The sequence below is a fragment of the Gambusia affinis genome, linkage group LG13, assembly GCF_019740435.1.
Source record: "Gambusia affinis linkage group LG13, SWU_Gaff_1.0, whole genome shotgun sequence".
Taxonomy (NCBI): Eukaryota; Metazoa; Chordata; class Actinopteri; order Cyprinodontiformes; family Poeciliidae; genus Gambusia; species Gambusia affinis.
Window position 1 is genome coordinate 7,089,572 of NC_057880.1, and position 15,140 is coordinate 7,104,711.

General features: G+C 40.8%; 1 protein-coding gene across 1 annotated transcript; it reads left to right on the forward strand.

Moving 5' to 3' along the window:
• The first annotated feature begins 521 nt into the window (after nt 1-521).
• Nucleotides 522-13,267, forward strand: desi2 (desumoylating isopeptidase 2). The gene is made up of 5 exons (XM_044136016.1): nt 522-977; nt 9,866-9,938; nt 10,047-10,140; nt 10,877-11,018; nt 12,651-13,267. Exons 1-5 carry the CDS (start codon nt 930-932, stop codon nt 12,921-12,923), a joined length of 630 nt encoding a protein of 209 aa, XP_043991951.1. The 5' UTR covers nt 522-929; the 3' UTR covers nt 12,924-13,267.
• The last annotated feature ends 1,873 nt before the right edge of the window (nt 13,268-15,140 follow it).

Consider the following 15,140-nt stretch of genomic DNA (forward strand, 5'->3'; position numbering starts at 1 on the left):
CCTCGTGCTCTTTGTAGTCGTCAACAACCTAGGTGGCATATCTGAGTGGATATTTGACCACAACTCAACAAAACTGTTAGTGTTATTAATGAGGCAGGCTTTTCAGCATAATTCAATTCCTTTTCAATTGAGCTTATTTATTTAGTGCCGCCAACACAACAAAAGTCACATCAAGGCACCCTGCAAAGAAAAATTAATTAAACCCAGTCATACAAGCAGACTAAAAGTCAATTACATGCATTCTAAATTGATCCTAATTTAAACTGAGTCGTGTAGTTTCAAAGGCTCGATGTAAATTTGCTTAATCTTATCTAGAAGATGTGTGTTTAAGATACACCTCAAATTTGCCTTGCCTCGTACAATCTTGTGGAATTAACTACATTACCCATAATGCCTGTCGCGATAAGGTTGAACAATCGAACGCAGAAACAGCCAAATGCTCTCGCAACGGTCGCATCCACTGCTACCGTTAGCTGCGGTAGCGATGGGGGTTTTTTTTCTTTCACAGTAAATTGCGTTTTTAAATCTTATAAGTATGTTGTTTTTTTAGATTTGCTAGTCTTGGTAGATGAAACCACTTTTCTCGCTTTTAATGGAGAACAAATATCCCTCCACACTACGTCGGTAGCAGAGCGGGTTTAGCAGTTGGTTCATTTTGATACCGAAGAGGCTCATCTGTCCGCCGCTGCTGCTGCTCCCCCCTCAGCGGGGATTTGGACAAAGCCAGTCAGATGTTGGACGATAGGATAAATATCCGGAACTCTTCGCGTTTTTAGACCGGGTTTTGAAATTGACTTTTCAAACTGAGCACCACTTGTAAAAGTGACGGCGGCGAGACAGTTTAGGAGGGCGAGAGTTTGGATCTCGCACCGAGGGAAGGAGGAGGAAAAAGCCGCGGGGAAGGAGGGGCGAAGGGGGCCGAGATCCTGATGCCAGTGATGGCAAACGAGCCGATCATCCTGAACGTTTATGACATGGTAAGGAAAAAAACGAAAATGAAACCATGTATCTTTTCTTTGCTTCTTTTTGTTTTGTTCGAGAAAGGGAGTTTGCGATAGGAACTGAAAAGCTTTTTTTTCTTAATTAGAGTAAAGTAAAAATACTTTTGCACATATGCAAACATTTTAAGGTTTTCATCCCAAAAGTTCTTTGGGACCCATGTTGTTAGCTCAATAACACAATTCAGCTATCGCAGTGTATTTGTAGAAGTAGTGAACAGGAGCGGCACCAGATTTGTTTTGTAAGGGTGTCCACTAGGAGGAGGGCAGGTGGGTGGGGCACACCTTAAAGAAGTTTTATAGTTTCCTTTGCAGAATTTTGAAATTCGAGAACAATTTAAAACTGTGATTTAGTTCACCCCATGTAAAAAAAAAAAGAAGTGTATCTTACTGTAGAACACATTGTGTTCCCGCCCAAGCCCTTGTGCTGACAGCACTTTGTGTTTCTTTGTATGGAAAAACATGCAAGTTCATTATGAAGACAACATTAGCTAGCTATAGAAAGTGAATTACTCTCTTATGCATTTACAAAACAAAAAATCCTCTGCTGTGCTTATGCACTTTATGGAGTATTTAATTCATGACAGTTGTACCGGCCCATTGCAGTGCTAGTTAGTGTGAAGTCATACACAGGAATCAGTCAGATGGAAAACTTTAATAAGGAAAACAAACATAGATCTAAGCTCTGAATAGAGTCAAAATCCTTGTCAACATTTGCGTTGGCACTCACATTAACCTCCATTAAGGTTTATGGATTTTAAGTCATATTCTGGCTCCACCGTATCAGATTGACCCCGTTGCAGCTAAAATGGTCCTTCTGTCTGTCATTGAATCATCAGAGTGATTCCTCAAAGAGAACGCTTGTCAGACTTGATAAAAATCAATCCATGTTGGATTTATTATTATTACTACTACTATTATTAATAGCAAAAAATTAAGTTGTTTTATATTCTATTTTAAATTCACATTTTTCATCCCACTTTTATTATAAAATCACATCTGTAGTTTATGTCTTCAATAACCTAGCAAAAAAAAAAACTAATCAGGCTAATAATATATATTTTTAAATGTATAGATAGCTTAAATTTACTTGCACATCATCGTATAGCCTACCTTAATGCTTTTATCTTTTTTCTATAATTTCTTTTGTTCAGAGAGAAGTTTTACTGTTAAGCTTCATTGCTGAGTTAAGTCAGTGTAACCTGGGTTTTCAAATTAGACCTGAAGAATCACTAAGAGGAAGATGATTTCAAACCGATAGCTTTGTTTTCTCTCTCCAGAATTTTCATATCAGGAAGGAGGAAAAATGTTCAATAGTTTTGTTTTTTTAAAAGAATTTCGCTGAAATAAAATGGGCTTTATAGCCATTCTTAAAGAGAATTCCCTTATTTGATTTTGTTTTTTATGTGACAGATGAAGTGTGTATTGCGAACCAACATTCATGTCAAACATTTGGAAGATGACAACTGTTTCTAACCCGAGAGGAAAATGTGCAGTTGTTTTTGGTGCAAAGTGAGACCGAGGATGAAGTTGAGTAACAATGCTGTCACCACGTAGGGCCGAGTCAGTGATTAGGGGTTTGCCAATTGATCTGTTGATGAATCATTGATTACTGTGGATATTCCCTGTGGCGACTCGATTTCACCTAAAATTGTCATCGACAGACTATAAAACCAGGAGCAGCATTTAGGAGAAAGGGTGACGGCCATAAAAACCGCAGCTTCCCTAAACATTTTCTCCAGACATTTGTTCCTGTCATTTTCTCCCTCTTTCTTTAACAGAATTTGCACTCTGTTAAGGAACAATGAACTTGTTTTGAATAGGTTAGGGAGTTTACTATGGCAACAAAGCAGAGATGAAAAGATTCGAGAGCTTGTAGAAATCTGTCCCCTTTATCAGATTGTTGAAACTTTTGCCAGTTTGCTTCTTTCTTCTCCCTGCCTCTCTCCTTCCCCATCTTGTCCTTGTCATCTCTTCTCTATCCCAACTCATACTTCTTTCATCTTTCTGCCTTCTCTCCTTCCCCACTCCCCTCCTCTCTCACTTCCTTTGGTGTTTCACTTGACTTGCCAGCCGCAGTCGTTTCTTCTCGGTAAATTCTGAAAAGCTCTTATCTCTTCGTCAGTTTTACTACCGGCTGGCTGCAGAGAAGCCGACGTAGTTTTGCATGCAACATGTTTCCCCCTGACAGAAGCAGCTGTGTCCATTCTACAAGACCATTTGCCGGTCTTTTGGGTTGTGTCTCTACTTGCTTTGCACAATTAGAGACAAACTCTTTTTTTTCACCCTTTTTGTGCAGAATAGCGCGAGCTTAGTCCGATTCATTGGATGGCATCTTTGAACAGAAATGGTCAACTTAGATAGATTCAAGTCTGGGTTTTGACTTGGCCATTCTAAAACATGAACCTTAAACCCTTGGTGTCTTTGAGTCCTAGCTGGGTGAAGCGGGACTGACAACCCTAGACTTGAAGCAAGGGCATCTACGCCTCGTGAGCATTTTCACATTTTCTCATGTTCCACCCACAAACGTCCGCATGGTTACAATATTTTATGATTTCAGCCCATTTTTGTACGGTAGTTGTGAAGGAGAAGGAAATGATACATGGCTCTTTGTACAAGGTTCAGTCTGAGAAGTGTGACTCCCTTTCGTATTCTGTCTTAGTCAGTACTTTGTGAAACCACAAGAATTGTCTTTTGGGTTACTTCTCTACCAGCTTTGCACTTTTAAGTGTTTAAGCTCAGTCACACTGGATGAAGAGTGTCTTTTGGTACATTGCTAATTACCGAATTATTTTTATTAATTTTTTTTCGCCCCACCTAGCGTGTGTGCAAAAAGTTCAGTTTTGTGCTGATTTGACTAGATTTCCTTCTACATGTTCTTTTCGTAACTTGTGTCAAACTTCAAGCTGCAAGCTGGTCAGAATCTATTCTCAGGTTTTCCCCAGCTTCCTGAAAATCTTAGCGATACATGCTAACGACCTCTCCTCGTTAAGCTCTAGATGACTGATTTGAAAATAAGCTATTGGAAGGTGTGTGTGTTCTTCGGAAAGAACAGGATTGCAAATATATTTTTCAGTTTTGCACCTTAGCTTCTCACATTGTGTCATTTCAGCATACATGTGGCCATCTTTAAGTAATAAAAATGCATGTTAAAATTAGTTGAGGGCTTCTTTTGCCTTGTGGTCTAATTTTTATATCGTATTCAACGTAGCAAAACCAAACATTTCCCTCTGGAGTGATTACAGCTTTGGAGCTCTTCAGATCAGTTCTGGTCGGTACTGGATGACTGGTTTGCATGTTGGCTTGTTGGGTCGTTTTCTGACTGATACTGTTTGTAGACTGACTCATTGTTTGCAGGGTTGCTCAAACTTGTTTCAGCTTCTTTGTACTGGGCAGGTTTAAATATATTTTATTGTTACTCGGAAGACTTTTTCCTTCCCCCCACATTGTAGTACGAGCTTGATCAGCAGTTGATTCAAGAAATGGGGGGGGGAAAGTAACGATAATGCTAAGAGAGAAAGAAACTGAGAATTAGTGACAGAAAAAAAGAGCTTTTTGTTTCATAACGATACTCAATTATGTACTGCAAAACAGATTAAATGCATTCTGTGATCAATAGTATTGTCTCCTGCAGTAAATGATCCAATGTTTGTATATCTCAGACTATTTGGTTCTCTCCAAATGCCTGCGAATTGTGAGACCTTCGTTTTTATACCATTGGGTCTGTTTCTACACTGCTGCACTCACATTAGTCTTGATGGTAAACAGTGGGGTGGGTAATTGAATAACTGCACCGCTACACAAGAATAGCTTCAGCTGAAGTTGTACAGGAAGTTCATCGTTCATACTGGACTGTAACGACCCAGTTTTAGTTTGAGCATTTGTAGCTGCTGAATCAGTGGGTCACACAGCTGGTGCTTCAAAATCAGTCCAAAAAAATGTACGTATATGTTTTTGAACATCCCGATGAACACAATAGTAACAAAGTATTGGATTTACCAATGTGGCAATGATTAACTCCCACCCCTTTTACAGAGATTTGCCAGTCAGGTTTTTCCTGGGTGGAATTTACCAAATTCTGCCAATTCAAGCTTCGACTGATTTGGATTTTCCATATTTTTGTTGTTCCAAAAATACGAAACAGATACGAGAATGAGCCGCAGTTTCTTTTGTTGCGGTAGTTGTTTCGAATCCAGCAGCAGATTTATTAATTCATTGCAAAATGATTCCTGTTTAGCTATATGTCCCACGCCTTTATCTGATCACTTATAAACTCAAAATAAACATGTCAGATTGTTGGCGTTCTTAATTTCAATCTAATAAACAAAATTAAAAAACTACAGTGAGTTAGAAAACTATCATATTTTCAAGTGTTGACCAGCTGATTACAGAGTAGAGACAACTGGACTGATTCCAATGTCTGTCTGGTTGATCAGTTTATTTATCTCCAAGCACTGCTGGGACATTTGACATTTTGCCAATATCCTTCTTGTCTGTACCTAAAAAGGCTGATGAAAAGCCATCTTTCCATTGGAGGATCAATATCCTCACGTGATTTTCAGGAATGTATGTGCAGACACAGACACAGGCCCCCGTCCACTCTCTCTCTTTCTTCCACATCCAGCTCCCCCCCTCCAACTGTCCTGTTCCTGCTACTAAGTGGATTTTCTGGCCAGCTCTGAGTGCTTTAGTACAGCACTCTAATGAGAGAGCATTATCTTTACACCACCTGTCTGCCTGCCAGACTGTCGGACAGACCAGTAGTGTATCTAACACGTTTTCTCACTGTTCGGTCAATGGCAAGACCTGCTAGGATATTGGGTTTAGGTGTGTAATGTAGCTGAGGAGGTCGTGTTTCTTGCGCTGGCCGCAGATCCTTTACTGCATGAGGTAAAGTGTGTCGCGACCAAGATTCCTCGTCTTCTGTGCCGTCTGATCGATGAGGTAAAGTGAAAGTCTGGTGATGCAGCAAAGACAGTTGGAGCACTTTTTAACGAGACAAACCTTGATCACTGCAGAAGTAGAGTAGAAACAAAATTGCAGTGCCACTACAGGAGATTGGAAGAGTTGAACTGTACAGTGTCTGTTCTTTTACTGTCTCTGTCCTGTATTATGGGCATGACATTCAACCTTATCTTAATGGGGTTTATAGTTCAAAAACGATCATGGATATGCATTTCCAGCAAGTCACAAAAGCATCCAAAATTTTTCCAGTAGAGTCTCTGGATTCCGCCTGAAAGTAAGGCTTCTACACAGTCGCTCTTCAGTTAAACTGTAACGTTTTTGTTGGGATCCAGCCGCTCATGTACACAACACCAGTGACCGGAGTGTCTTACATCGGCATTTTTTTAAACCAAGTGTCAAAGTGAAACCTTTCCGTAACTCCACAACGATGTGAAGGACGCCGCATGTGTGAAGACGCACATGTGCAGAATGCATAACGGATAACATAAAGCATTGTGCTGTTTTGTGGTGCTTAACCTGTTCAGTTTAGCACAATTTCAGATAAGGAATATATGTGTTACATGAGCACTTCATTCACTGGAATTATTGTTTACAGTGAGGTGAAAAGTTAAGGGTCAAAAGCGCATTCCTGTTAAATGACATGCCAGAATGATAGCGTCATCTAGTGGCCTAGCATGACAACTACTACTGATTCAAGGTGCGTTGGTGGTGCTGTCTAAACATCTTTTTCCCAATCAACATCTGAAAATACCGAAATTTTCCAGGCAGAGGTCTCGTGTAAACTTAGCTTAATTTTGTCTGTTTGTTCTCACCAAAATCACTACTTTCAGGAGGAAAACCCAAAGATCCCTCTCTCCGGTAGTCCCCAGTGATGGTCTCCACCTCATTCTGTGGACGCCAAGGCATTCCCAACTTAGAGGAAATCTATAGCCCTTCCAATGATTTTTGAGTTTGCCAGAACCACCTTTGCTCACCTGGATGGAGCTTTTCATTCCATCTTTAACACCGATCCCCATCTTCCAGTTGAAGAAGCTTGTTTCAGCTGCTTGTATCTGGGATCTTGCATTTTCAGTTTTGACGGACATCGCATGATCATAAGTGAGGGTTGGAATGTCGACTGACTGGTAAATCGTGAGTTTCACATTTTTGAGCTGTTTCTTCGCCATGACTGATCAGAGCAGCGTCAGCATTATCGCCCAGCTCCATCCCAAAATCACATGTGAATAAAACTGCAAGACAATTTAACTCCGCTGTTTGATTTAGAAACGGACTCTGATCTGGAAAAGCAGTCCCCTATTGTTTGGTTGAGAACCGTGTCTTTGCCGGGTGTTTTCACACCTGGTAGTTCGGTAGACTTGTTTTGGTGCGGTTTACTTTCACACTGCATTGTATCAAACAAACCAAACCCTTTGAGCAACTTGTTCACTAACCTTTGGTGGGGCTGCACCAAGAAACACTGAAGCATACGACATGACTCTAAACAAGTGTCTCTCAGTCTGCTTGACATTTTGAAATGCATCAGACCACACCAGAGTTCACTTCTACTGAACCGGGACATGGATTTGTAGGCTGACCAGAGCTGACAAATTGGACTTTCTAAGCAAATGAACTAATTTGATGAAAGCAGACCAGACGGGGCTGGTGTGAATGAGCCCTAACTGAAGCAGAGATGCAATGTAGGTCATGCGGTCGCTTTTACATGGTGTCTAAAGTGTACATGTATATAAAATATTGAATATCAGTTATCGGCTATTGTTGCAATATGAATATTGGCCCAAATATTTACTACAAAAATGCTTTAAAGGCAGAATTGTGTCATTGGGATTGAGAGACATCATTGTAAAGGATTTGAGCCAAATATGAAGAAAGTGCCAAAATGTCTGTTTATTCAGCTTTAGACAAGTAGCTATGAAGAAATCGGTTTCACCAAATCTGTTTCTGTCAAAAAGCCTAAACTGTACAGGTTTAGACTTGGTAAACAACAGCAGTTTACCATTTCATCTAAACAATTTTAAAACCAGTCGGAGTCTCTTTCCTTGTCCCCTGAAACACTAAGGTAGAGAACATAGCTCTGTATATGATTTGAACAAAAAATAGACCAGGTTTTTGGGCCAAAAGCAGACCTACTTAATCAGTCATCAAGCTAAAACAAACCCAACCGTGAACACTTGTGGTCGGTAGTTACTTCCTTCCTTCCGGTCTCTCATTTAGTCCATCTTCCTCAACGGTTTCAGAGCAGTGACATACATCGTTTGAAAAATAACGCATTAAACCAAAAAAATTAAATAAAATAAAAAAATACAGCAAACATCCCTTTATTCGTCTTTCCCTGTTTATCCCTGCCTAAGAAATATCTTGGCGCTTGCGAAGACTCAAAGCAATCATTTTCCAATTACTAGTAATAACTTTCTTTGAAACATCCCCAGACACTCATTGACTCATTTACTCACACTAGAGCGCAGCAGCTTTCAAGGTTTTTGTAACTCTTCACAGGAGGCTTTCGTGGAATGCGATGCACAATTCCTCTTGTTGTTTTTCACAAACCAAGTTTCTAAAAGGCAGATCAGAGCCAGCGCTCTTCCGTAGTGTGGCGATAAGCTTGATGAAGGCTGTTTTTGATCTTTGGGTCACATCAACGACAAACAAAATCCCGCAGCTTATGCTAATAACCACTATTGTAGGCTGATTATTAAAATGCTGTGTGGTGCCAACATGCTATCAGTGCTAATGTTAGAAATGACAAACTGAGGCATTGCTCTCTTTTGGCTTCTGGACTATTTATATTTTTTAGCTGGTTTAAAGTACCAGATCTAAGGCCTGCTTAAAAAAGTAGAAAAGCAAAAAACTGGTGTACTAATGTGAAATGTGTAGCAGAGCATGTGACCACACATTATTATGCCAGAATAATAATAGTTAGTTTGCATTGCACTGTGGTTGATGGTCTCTTCAGCTGCTGATTTTATCAAACAGTGCGCAATCATTTTCATATTATTATTTTGTGTCAGTGATAAAACACATGCATTGGGTTTAGGAAATAAATGTGCGTCCTATGGGTACAGAATATATTGCAAATATGGCGTCCTTACCGTAACAACATGCACAAATTAACTTGGCTCATCCGTTAGCTGTAGTGTTTTAAGCTTTCAGTGTTTATTTCATTGACACACGTCTTCAAAAATTATTTTAGCATTCCCCCCCCCCCAACAAAAACTTTCATTCGTAGTTCATGTAAAAAATTTGATCTCTATTTTAAGGTGTACATGACACAAGTCATGCAAAGCGGAGCTAGGAAGCTTCTGATATTGGCTACTTTTTTTTTTTGTCCATACTGGATTTTGCCGATGATGTACAGATGTTTGCTTCACCTAGTTGCCAATCAGTCCGTGACTCCATTGTACCACTTTGCTCTGATTTCATCATTTGTTACATTTTCAGCTGCCGTGGTTCGTTTTCACATTACACTGTGTCCAACAAATCAAACCCTTTGAAAATCCTGTTCTCCCCCTTTGTATGTGGTGGTGCTATACCAAGAACCATCGAAGGAAATGACACAAAAACCTCTGAAGAAAACATGAGCCCAACCTCCTTCCTTGCCAATACGTACGGAAAAATGGGGTGAGGTCGGATTTTAGCAGTTGAAGGATTTCTCTTTTGTCTTTGGCTAAAGACCAGGAGCCATTTCTCCCGCTAGCGCTAAGTTTGCTCTTATGCTGTGGTTGTATTTACCCAGGATGCCCAGTGCAACAGTCTGCTTCCTCCTTTTGGAGCGGTCTCTGACTCACTTGGCATTTCCGTATTCGATCTGCACCAGAGTTCACTTCAACTAGACCAAGACACATTCACACCTCCCCAAACACACCACTTTGACTTACGGTAATATGTTCATCTTCCTTTGCCTGCAGTACTGGATCAATGAGTTCACCAGCTCTCTGGGCATTGGAGTCTTTCACTCAGGGATCGAGATCTATGGAAGAGGTAAGGTTGTCTCAAGGACGATGCTCCTGAAGATCGGGATGTATGATGATGCATATCGGTTTTTCTTGTCAGACGTGTCTAGAAACATTTTTTTTTTTCTGTGCTTAGAGTTTGCCTATGGTGGACACCCATACCCGTTCTCAGGGATCTTTGAGATCACTCCGGGCGATGCCACTGAACTCGGCGAAACGTTTAAGTTCAAGTAAGTGCAATTTTTGGAGGGTTTTCAAAGATACATTATGTCCCTGTTGGATGTCATGGCAGTTTAGGAAAGTGAACAATTGTTATACAAATGGGAAAATCTTACTAAGTCATTGTTTCCTGAGTAAAGGTCAACTTTGGACTGACAACAAAATAATCTAATGTACATGATATGGACAGATCAAATAAAAACCAACCACAGTTAAAATATTTGCATACTTAAATGTTATATTAAAACGAAACAAAAAAAAAGATTGAATAATTGAATTGAGCAGAACTGTTATTCTTTAGCTACAACAGCAAAGGGTTTTGTTTTGGACGATCTCCTCTGCAGTTGATTGAAACAGCAGAGGATCAGTCGGTTCAGTATGTTGGAAGAGCCTCTGTTTATCCAGAGCTGCTGTGTGTTACTTCTGCTCTAGTTGATCTGCCCTGTGGCTTTAGAGACTCGTCCCCACACACAAACATGCGCACGCACACACACACACACACACACACACACACTTCCATGGTGTCCTCATACAGACCAGTAGTATGGATCATCTGGAGCAAATGGTGGACTAAAACTGGCTGACCTTTGATTGCAAACTGGAAGAAAAAAAAAAGTGCGCCTCTTGAACAAAAATCCAATAAAATTCTGATGTCTCACAGCATATTGACAAATATTTTTAAGTGAGTCGTTCTCCAGTTGATTTTATTTGAGCTCGTACTCACCGTGTGTGTGTGTGTGTGTGTAGAGAAGCCATCGTCCTGGGCAGCACAGACTTCACGGAGGAGGACGTGGAGCGGATCGTGGAGGAGATGGGGAAGGAGTACAAGGGCAACGCCTACCACCTCATGCACAAGAACTGCAACCACTTTTCCTCAACACTTTCAGAGGTGGAGTACAAAAAAACAAAAAAAAACAACCACAGGCTTGCACAACTGTCTGTATTACGACGATGTGTTTACTCCCTTTCATTGGGAACAACCTAAAACTAACATTTCGTTGAACTCATGGCGATATATCATGTTATGTTGATGTTACAGTGCATAAATAACTAGATGCTGTTACATTAAAAGATTCATGTCTGCGTGTGTTGGAGTGTGTGAGGGCGTGGGCGTGTGTGTGTCTGTCTTCAATCAGCTTATGCTGGAGTGACTAACGAGCAGGGAGTCTTACAGTTAGCAACTACCGCTCAGACGGGGATTAGGACACTGATACAAGCCTGAACATGCAGGACCAGCTGGCAAGCTCACACACACACACACACGCACACACACACACACCCAAACAGCACATATGTGCTGCAAATACCACACAGAGAAATTCTCTCTAAGGAAATGACAGATTAGGGTTCAAACATTCACACATAGATTCAAAACAGTACAGCAGTACAGTTAAAATGTTCACCAAAACAAGGGAGGTGAAGTGTTTCCCTCAGGATGGAACTTTTATACGGAGAATGATGATCAGATCAAACGTTACAATTACTTCTCCACAGATAATATTTTGCCTCTCGTCCTTTTTTCTCAAATAATTGGCCAATGTTTCTAGAAAGAGACGTTTTTCTATGCAAATCTATGATCCGGACACATTTGGATTTAGTAGATAATTTGTGGAAGATAAATCGTCATGGAACGCATTTTGGGAAGCTTTTTCATTTAGTTGCAGGCATTTGTATTTGCTCACGCTTTCTTTCCGCATCTCGTCTCCTATTTCCGCATCATATCTTAGCAGACGTCTGCTCAGCTCACGACAGAACAAGCTCATCGGCGTGATGAAATAGTTTTGTCTGATGTCACAAAGCAAGCCTGGTTCATAGAATTAGACGGGGCACAAACTGCATCCATTGGTAGGTCGTTAAGTCGAGGAAATAGGGAAACAAACGCTTTACTGTTAAAATAGAGAGTAAAATACACAGTGATAGTCTGCAGTGTTGGAAAAACTCCCCACTTTTTTTTTTTTTCATTTCTCCTTTGTTTCCCATTTAACAATAATCGGTCTCGGCGTCGGCTGTTAAAGGTCATCATATCTGCCATGAGCAGAGCAAGAGTGTGTGTGTGTGTGTAAATCGAAATATTTATGGATTAGCGGCTGCTTTCTGACAGCCTTAGGAAGACAAAAAAGAGAAGAGGGGAAAGCTTTATACATGTGACATCATGTGGATTGTTATCATATGGAGGGCGGTGCAGATTCTTTTCATGTCAAAACATGTGATGTGGCAATTAACCTCCATCTTACTCCACCTCAATATATTGCAAATTAAATTGGCAAAGGAATAAAAAAAATATTTGTTTAACCAGGAAAAAAATAAAGTAAAATTATATATATATATATATATATATATACAGTAATATTGCAAGTCTGATCCAGAACCGCACAGCATTCTGGGGAATGTAGGCAGAGGAAAGACTTTAGCCTCTCACAGCGAGCTAAGCAAGAATTTTAGTATTTGTTTTGAACCATCACCTAAACTTTTCTTCGTCCGTTTTTTTATTTCATTTAAATTTTTTTATGTTTCTTCGTAGATCCTGTGCGGCAGGGAGATCCCTCGTTGGGTCAACCGCCTGGCCTACTTCAGCTCCTGCGTGCCGTTCCTCCAGAGCTGCCTGCCCAAAGAATGGCTGACCCCTGCTGCCTTACAGTCCAGTGTGAGCCAGGAGCTCCACGGAGCGGCCGGAGAGCTGGAGGAGGCCGAGGACGCCGCCGCCGCCGCCTCCCTGGCCTCCATGTCGCCCTCGGCCTCCTCCAGCCCCCCCTCCTCTCTGCCTCGACACTGTCACCCTCAGCCCCGCAGGTAGAAGCAGAGGGTCGGGGGGGGGAACCCCGGGCCTTCACCCCCTTTCTTAAAGAGACAGTGTGTCCTAACGGAGAAACCGCAGCAGCCACAGCCAAAAGTCCTGTCAGGCGCCCAGACTCGCTTCTTGTGGGACCGTCGGGACAATCTGACCCCGTCTGGACCTGTGGAAGGGTTCTCACTGATCCCCAGGTTCCCCTGAAAACTCAACCCATTTCCACTCGTTTCTCCTTTACCTTCAAACCACATGCAGGTTGTACCAGCATTTACTTGTCACCCCCTCCACCTGGTTCCAGTGTCAAAACATCTCCGGAGCAGTCGCAAACTATAAACTCCTTGGTACGTTGACATGGAAAATTTCTCTTTATTTTAAACAATTTTTTTTATTCAAAATGTCAATAAGCTTAAAAATAATCTTTTATCTCTACCTGTCCAATCACTTTGAGGTGAATCTCTGGTTGAATCAGGTTTCTGTCGCTGCTGATCACGGCATTCCAACCTGAATCCCTGGTAAAGGCGCTCGTGCAGAACGTTTCACCAAAGTATAAAACGTTAGAGAAATCCAACCTTTAAATTCAAAAATGACCTTGAATTGGGATCCGAAGAACCGTCGATTCCTCCATGTGTTTTGGCTTTTATTGTTTAAAACGCGCTGCTGTTTGGAAGCGTTGGGGGCCGAATCCCAATGGCATCTGGGAGTGAAGCAGGCCTACGGCGTCACAAACGAAGCAGCGTTTGTTGCTGCAGAGCCGCTCCGGTTAATTTAGCCAAACTCTCCACATCTTTACCTGAGCTTTAGGACCTTTTGTGATTCCTCTCCAGTAACTGGGTGGTTTTAAATGCCTTCGCGATTGTCTTGACTGCAGATGAGAGCGAGTTGAGGAGAGAAGTCATTTTGGTGAACATCGGCAAGCGTCATCTTTCTTTTAGCGCCGTGTTCTCTTGTCTTTCCTCTTTTGAAGAGTGGCTCTGTGCCACATCATGTTTTGGACATAAGATCGTGGGTTTGTAATCAGAGGTTTGTCTGCCGTCATCTGGTGATCTGAACTTCAAAAACGTATGAAGTGAATACAGTTTTGTGGTTTCACGCTGCAAAAACACAAAATCCTACAAAGTGCTTTAAGTAAGACAAAACTAACTCACAATCGAGATATAGGAGTTTTTATTTGCTACTAGTTACACTGGCAGTTTATTTGAGTAAAAACATGTTTGCCAATGGAAGTAGTATTTTTTAAAATCAATATTAAGGAAACGAGCTCCTGTATCTTGCTGAAATGTTTCTTGTAAGTTAGTTTTGTCTTGTTTCGAGTCAGTCACACAAGAAACTAGAACAAAAACACTCGGTAAGATTTTATATTTTTGCAGCGTTACGTCTTACCACTGAACGGAAATACTAATATCTTTAATATCAAATTATGCTGCTGTTCTAGAGCAGAAGTCATTTCAAGCGTCTTTACCGGGGATTCCATCAGCGCAGTTGTTTCCGTGTGATTTCCTTTGAGGCTGTTCAATGTTTTGGTAAGGGATTGTCTCGTAAATGGGTTTATTTTTTTTCCATTTTTTTTCATCTCGGTGGGAATTTCCTGCAGATAAAAGTAGTTCTGCAGTCGAGTTGATTCAGCCTACCAGACGGCGCTGATGGGTAAAGTTATAGAATCAAATCTATTTTTCTGTATTTTATTTCCAGTGAAACATTTTAATGGTAGCTCAGGTCCTTCCAGACTCATAAAAAAACAACAGAAAACAATCTGATGATTCATACCGACTCCATCAACCAACTCAAAGAAACAATTTTTTTAAATGTTTAGGAACAAAGTTTAAGGCAGTGAGGTGGAGGGATAGTTTCTCAGTAGCAGCTGCCATGGTGCCTTTAAACCAGGTACTTTTTTATGAAACCTATACATTTAGCATATATGACAACTTTTAATAGTTTCCCTTTTTTTATTATTTCAAATCAAAGTAAAACTGAAATTCACACTAATGCTGTATGGTAATCTACATAAAAACAAAACTGACCAGAGATCAGGCTGCATCGATTATTTTCCACCAAGGTTGTGATGTCACATCAAACAAACGAAAACACTGTGTTGAGGGTTTTTTTTTTTTTGTTTTTTTTTGCAGCATATTTTCGATTGTTTTCATCATCACACTGACGAAAAAATAAAAGGAAAGCTTTACATTTCACAGGAAGGTGCTAATTTTCCCTGAATGAGCGATTGGT